This window comes from Pinus tabuliformis, chromosome 1_2 (assembly GCF_031772625.1).
Source record: "Pinus tabuliformis cultivar Carrire ecotype Pingquan chromosome 1_2, CPIR1, whole genome shotgun sequence".
Classification (NCBI taxonomy): Eukaryota; Viridiplantae; Streptophyta; class Pinopsida; order Pinales; family Pinaceae; genus Pinus; species Pinus tabuliformis.
The window spans coordinates 1,026,450,247-1,026,457,319 of NC_142298.1; the positions used below are offsets into that span (position 1 = coordinate 1,026,450,247).

General features: G+C 34.8%; 1 protein-coding gene across 1 annotated transcript; it reads right to left on the reverse strand.

The window, feature by feature from the left end:
* Nucleotides 1–2,040: 2,040 nt before the first annotated feature.
* LOC149209624 (uncharacterized) lies at nucleotides 2,041–4,613 on the reverse strand. The gene is made up of 2 exons (XM_089398690.1): nucleotides 3,752–4,613; nucleotides 2,041–3,080 (listed from the first exon to the last, which is right to left on the reverse strand). Exons 1-2 carry the CDS (start codon nucleotides 4,611–4,613, stop codon nucleotides 2,041–2,043), a joined length of 1,902 nt encoding a protein of 633 aa, XP_089254816.1.
* Nucleotides 4,614–7,073: the final 2,460 nt, after the last annotated feature.

Here is a 7,073-nt window from a genome sequence, read left to right on the forward strand (position 1 = left end):
AAGTTGGTCCTAGGTTAAAATGCGACCTTTACATACCAGCCATAGGAAGTGGGCCACTTTTGGCCACCAATTACTGCTCCATATTTGTTTCTAATTAACTGCCATATCGTTTGGTTCTCTCGGAGTGAAGAGGTGATATGCTTCTTTAATCGTGAAGTTTCCCTTTGTTGTGTAACCCCATCGCAGTATGTCTGGTCCTGGTCTTATAGGTATTTTCCTTGTCTGCATTTCTTTTTGATATATTTCTCTTTGTTCTCTATCCATCTGGTCAATCCATTCGTCCGGACTCTTCCAGGTTCTCCATACTTCTTCTTGATCCCCCTCCTTCCAAAAGTCCCTTACAAAGTTCATTCCTTCCTCTTCTGCCTTTTGACATATAGCGCTTAAAGCTTGTAATCCATTCACCCTTTCTCTTTGCTGCCAGGCTTCCTCCCAGAACTTGGCAGAGCTGCCATTCCTGATTTCCCAGAAAGCGTGTTTAGTAATTATTTCCTTGTTTTGACGAGCCAGATTCCATATTGTTGACCCTTTCGGGGTGTCCCTTATTCTTAAGATCTCCTCTGGTTTTGTTGGCATATTATATTTTTTTGTCCATATTCTTTTCCATAGGTCATCTCCTCCATTCATCCAGCGCCACCAAAGTTTAGCCCCCATTACTTGATTCAGTGAGTGAGGATCTCTGAGGCCTAACCCTCCCTCAGTCTTGCTTTTCACCAATGCCCATTTCCTTTGTTCCTTCAGTCCTCCCCAAATGAATTTTTTAAAAATCTCCACCATCTTTGCACACGCTCCTTTAGGGGCCGCCATTGCCGAGAGTTGGTATATTGGGATCGATTGAAGGACTACCTTAACCAAAACAACTCTGCCTGCGATGTTCAATGTTCTGAAGGACCAGTTGGCTAGTTTTCTAGCAATTTTCTTAATGGTTTGTTGCCAATTCGATAGCCTTAGTGGATTCAAGGCTAACGGAGTTCCTAGATATTTTGTGGGAAGCTCTCCTGATCGAAAACCTAGAATTCTTGTTAAAAAATTCTTGATGTTTCCAGCTATGTTGAAAAAATAAGTGCAGGACTTGTCTTTGTTAATTTGCATGCCAGAAGCTTTCATAAAGAGATCTAGGATCTCTTTAATTCTTCGAGCTTCTCTGAGAGACACAGCACAAAACAACATGATGTCATCTACGAATTGCTGGTGAGTAATAGGTATATTACTGCCCCATATTTGGATTCCTCTAACCTTTCTTTCCCTTACTTCTTTTTTGATGTATCTTCCTAAGCCTTCTGCTGCTATAATAAACAAGAAAGGGGATAGTGGATCTCCCTGTCAGAGTCCTCTGGATGCTTTAAAAGGTTGGGAAGGGGTTCCATTCACTAGGATGGAGAAATTGGGTGAGGAGATCATAGCGGAGATCCACTCGATCCATCGATTACAAAAACCAAAGGCCCTTAAAACTGCTTTCAAATAGTTCCAATTCAAATGGTCATAAGCTTTGGAAAGGTCCAGTTTAATCATCATACCTGCTTCCTTTTTTGTTTTCAGAGAATGCACAACTTCTTGAGAGATCACCAATCCATCCAGGATTTGCCGGCCCTCTACGAAACCTGTTTGTTTAGGGGAGATAATACTAGATAGAATAGGCTTAAGTCTTTTTGCCATTAGTGTAGCTATTATCTTATATATAACATTACATAGGGCAATGGGTCTAAAGCCCTGGGGTTCTTCAGACTTAGTTTCTTTAGGAATCAGAGATAAGAGGGTTGAGTTTAAGCCTGTACTTACCTTCTCGTTTCTTCTTGATTCTTCCACCACTTCCAGGATATCTTGGCCCATAAAGTTCCACCCTACTTAATAGAATTCCACTGTAAATCCATCACGGACAGGGGTTTTATTCTTCTTCATCCCTTTCACTACCTATTCTACCTCTTCCACAGTGGCTGCCCTCATCAGGGCTAGATTTTGATCTCCTGTAATCATGCTTGGTATTTCTTTACAGATTCTTTCAGTGGCTTCTCGACAGCCTGCATTGGGTTCCATGAGGATTTATTTGAAATGATTTACCAAAACTTGCTCTATTTCCTCATGTTGTGTAACTCGTATCCCTGCTTCATCTTTTATAGAAAAGATTCTATTTCTCTGTCTTCTCTGGATCATTGCTTGGTGGAAGAACTTTGTATTCCTCTCCCCTTCCCATAACCAGTTCACTTTGGATTTTTGCCTCCATAGGATCTCTTCTTGTTTCCGTCTTTCTTCCATCTGCCCTATCAGGATCCCTTCCTCTCTGGCTAAATCTTCACTTCTTCCTGCAGTAATGATTTCTTGTTGGATTTTCTTCATCTTTTGATCTAGAAGCTGTTGGTCTTTGAGGATGTTTCCAAATTCCTCTTTATTCCATTTCTTGATGTTTCCTTTAAGTTCTTTTAATTTTAGCTGGAAGGTTTGCATTCTGTTTCTTCCTTTTTGTCGGCTTTGCTTCCACCATTCTTCTACTTTCATCATAAAATTTTTATCCCTGAGCCAGAAGGCTTCGAACCTAAAGGGATTTTTCTTGGGACTGGCTTTGATGTCCAGTTCTACTTTGATCGGCCAGTGGTCCGATCCCATTCTCGGGAGAATCGTTGCTTCAATGAAAATATCATGATTTATAATCTGTTCTGACATTAAGAATCTATCTAGTCTGGATGCGATCTGGTGTCTACCTCCCCTTCTGTTGTTCCATGTGTAGATCCCGTTTGTTGTCTGAATATCCACAAGCCTTTGTTCTGCTATCATATCGCCAAAGGCTTCCATGTCTGCATCTGTTCTTCTGAGGCCACCCCTTTTCTCATTTATGGATGTAATCATGTTGAAATCTCCTCCTACTATCCATGGAGAGGCTGGAAGCAAGGACCAAATAATTGCCAGATTCCGAAGGAAATTCCTGCAATCAATTTGTATATGGGGTCCATATACATTGGATAAGAGGATCCATTCCTGGGAGCCTATAATTCTGAATCTTCTTGAAAGGATTCGAGGTATACTGATCCAGTCTTCAAATTGGACTTCCTCTGGGTTCCAGAGGATTGCCACACCTCCCGCGCTACCTACTGCGTCTTGACCAATTATCTCATAATGTGGCTTGAAGTTTCTCATCACTTCTTTTAGTTTGTGTTCTCGAATTTTTGTTTCTTGGATTAGCATTATATTGGGTTTATCTTTTTTGAGTCTCTCTTTCAAATATCTTTGTTTCCCCTTACTGTTCAGCCCTCTAATATTCCAGGTTGTGATGATCATTTCAATAATTTGAGGGGTTGTTGGAATACCTCCGACAGTGGAACCACTCTTCCTGAATTTACCAGCATTTCCCCAACCATTTGGATGGTCTCACTCATAGGTCTTCTTCCTCTTTTCCTTCCTCCTTTCCCTATAGTTCCTGCTTCTATGTTTTGACTTCCTTGCGTTCCAAGTTGCTCTGGCTGCTTTGCTATTATTGTCCCTCGTTTTTCTTTGTATCTTTGGAACATATCTTTGTAAAGTTGTTTCTGGTCGTCGGGTATGAATCTTTCATCCAAATGCCTCCATTCCTGCAAGAGTTTCTTCATGACCTGTTCCTCTTCTCCTTCTTGGTCCTGTTGTGGATCTATCTCCATTTGGATCTGCTCTTGTAGTTGATCTCTCTTCTCCCCCTCTTTTTCCATTTCCATATTATTTGACTCCTTATTTTCCTTTTTGTTTTCTTTCTGGTTCTCCACTGTTTCATCTTCACCATCCTCACCTTCCGCTTCCATTTCTAATTCTCGTAATACCTCAAACTGGTTCTGGCTTTTCTGAGTGCTCTCTGGGTGGAAAGGATTTTGTTTAGTTTTTCCTTTTTGGGGTTTTCTTCTTCTCAGTACTTCTGTAAACCCTTTATTGTTTCCTCCGCTTTTCCTTTCCTCCTGTTCAGTACTCCCCTTTCCTCCCCCCTGCTCTGTTGGTGTTTCATTATCATTCATCGGGCAATATTTATATAGATGACCATATTCATGGCACCGTCTACATCTGAAAGGAATGTGTTCATAATCGACTGGTTGTTGCCAGACCTCGTCATGGTATTCCACTTCAATATGATCCAGAAGCGGTTCTGTGATATTCATGTAGACACAAATTCTGGCATATGATGTATATCTTCCTCTCTTGGTGGTTTCTGCTACCTTCACAAAGGTCCCGATTGAGTTCCCAATTCCTTCTAGAATCTCTGGGTCCCAGAACTCTATCGGGAGCCCAAACAATCTGACCCATATTGGTGCTGCTAGCATTTTTTCTTTGTCTAGATTATAGCATTCTTCCCATTGCCTCATGAAAAGCCCTGCATTATTGAAGAAATATGGACCCTCCTCAAAGATCCTCTCCTTATCCTCCAGATTTGAAAATATTACCGTGAAGAAACCTTTTGCCCCTAATTTTAGATCAATATGTCCTTTGGGCTTCCACCTCTGTTGTATCCATTTCGTCAGGTCCTTCTCAGATGACCATGTTCCTACAAACTTGCAAATGAGTGCATGGTCTTTCATATATCCTCTGTACTCCTCAAGTTTATTGTTTGGAATAACAAACCTGGGCTTTTTTGTTGCTTGTGGTAGACATTTGTTCCCCATCCTTACTTGCCATACTGCTCCCATAACCGACGTGTCCTTGTTGCCTCTCCCTGGCCTTCCGTTCGCTCCATTCCGTCTTGTTTCTCCTGCCGCTACATCCTTATAGGAGGGGATCTCCCCCCCCGCTCGTTTCAGTCATCTTTCTCTCAGTCTTGTCTGTTATCGGGGCCTTCTTCCCTCAGTTAATCTGTCGTGGTTTGGTTTGTGACTCTACAGGTGGTCGTCTGATCCTAAACCCTAACCCTAATCTCCCGTCACCCTCCTCAGCCCGTCCACAATCATCAGAATAAAATTTTCAGATATCATTTGAATTCAAAAAAAAAAAAAAATTACGCCTTAAACCTGGTCGAATAAATCATCAATTCGAGGCAGCGGGTACTTTCTCCTGACCGTTAGTTTATTAGGTTGTCTATAATCAATCCACACTCTCAGTGTGTTATCCTTCTTTCTTACAAATAATACCAAAGCTCCCTAGGGCAATACACTATGATGGATATATCCTTTATCAAGAAATTCATGTAACTGCGTTTTTAAATAATGATTAAAATTGTCAAGACAAAAGAGAAAATTTTATTTATTTTAGTGTTGAATTAGATTTTGTATTTATATTCCATCATGATTTAAAATTGAATTGTGAAAATATATAATATAGGTAAGGTTTATTGAGGAAAATCATTGAACCAAGTCCAGTGTATAATAAAAATTAGATAGGAAAAGAATGAAGAAAATCGAGAATTGTTGTTTTTCTCTAAATATGCTAGTTCTATGGTTAGTAAGAGCTAGAAACATAATGATAACTACTTTTTTGAAAAAAAAATATTAATTATAAAAATCTATAAATTTGGATTTTTTTTTTTAAATTAATTTATGAGAAAAAAATATATATTAGTTTTGAAAAATCCATAAATTTGGAATACTTTTTGAAAATTAATTTATGAGGACACTTTGAGATTATAAGTATTTTCTTACATTTAATTTTTTAAAACAATTTTTAATTATGAAAAAATAATTTAAAACCATCTACCAATAAAAAATTAAAAATTCAAATTTTAAAATTTCAAAAAATAATTTTCAATTTCTAAAAAAATATTTAATATTTAATTTTATAAAATCTTAACTAACTTAATTAAAAGTCAAATCAAATCATTTTGACCTAAAGAATAAGTACATAAATATTAAAATGTGAAAGTAACAAAAACTCTTAAAAAAACCTAATATTATATCCTTAAAAACTACAATAATACTTTAATATATTAACCAGTTAAATTTTAAAATCTAAATTAAAATTAATTATATATATATATAATTAAAAAAAACTAACAAATATATTATTATAATATATTACTACAATACTATATATATATATATTCATTTTTTTTACGGAAACTTTTGAAGTGAAACGTGTTAATAAAACCTATTGAGCTATTTTTATATGTCGTAATACTATTAAAGGTTATATTTTAATAAGATTAAAAATTATATATCCAAAGTGTTCACTTACATAAAGTTACTTAAATTTAACTCGAAAGATGAGCTAAAGTAGTGAAATGTTTTGAATGTTGGAAGGTTCCGCCAATTGCTGGAATTAACTCTATTAATTTTATTTACTGTTTTCATTTTTATATTAATAATTACACTTGAAAAAATTAATTAATGAAATTAAAAAATTGAATATCTCATTTAATTATTATATTTTTTTTGAAATTATTAAATATATACCACCATTAAAAAATTATTTTATATGATTAATAATTAAACATGTAAAAGTATAAAAGAAAATTCTACGTGGATTAGATGGGTGGAGATTTACTTAATCATTGTACTATAAAACTTAATCCCAGGAATATGGAAAGAATTGAATCTATAAGCTAAAATTTATAGTTTGCAAAATGATAAAATTATTTATAAATTAAAAAAATAATATATATTTTATATGGATTAATGTAAATTAAAATATTCACTAAAATTATTATTTAACCAATTTATTTATTTTTTATGAAATGAAATAAAAAATTTAAACCAGAAATAGTATATTTTAATAATCTTGGTATTTCTCCCCATTCACCGCAAGAAGTTGAAAATTAAAAAGAAAAAAAGAAAAGATTGCACATTTCCTTCAAAAATTTGTTTAATTTTATAATATACTCTTATAATTTAAGATTTTATTTGTCGTAAATAAATATTATATTTTTAAAATAAAATAGTATATTAATATAATTATTTTAAATTATATTGGTTCAATTACTATTAATATATTTTCATTTATATTAATAAAATATAAATAAATATAAGTGAGTGTGGAAATATAAAAATATATATATATATATATATATATATTTATAAATATAAGATTAAAATATAATAAATTAGTGCAATTTAATTTTAATGAAATGCGAGATTTAGGAAATGTATTTTGTAAGAACATTTGTCCTATGTAATGTTTATTGGTATTGTGTATGA

Excerpts from the sequence above, each read along its gene's own strand:
- LOC149209624 (XM_089398690.1), bottom strand. The coding sequence starts at position 4,613 with ATGGGGAACAAATGTCTACCACAAGCAACAAAAAAGCCCAGGTTTGTT. Across the intron at positions 3,081-3,751 it reads ATTAGAAATGGAAGCGGAAG|GTAGCGCGGGAGGTGTGGCA; the intron begins GTGAGGATGGTG and ends AAGACGCAGTAG.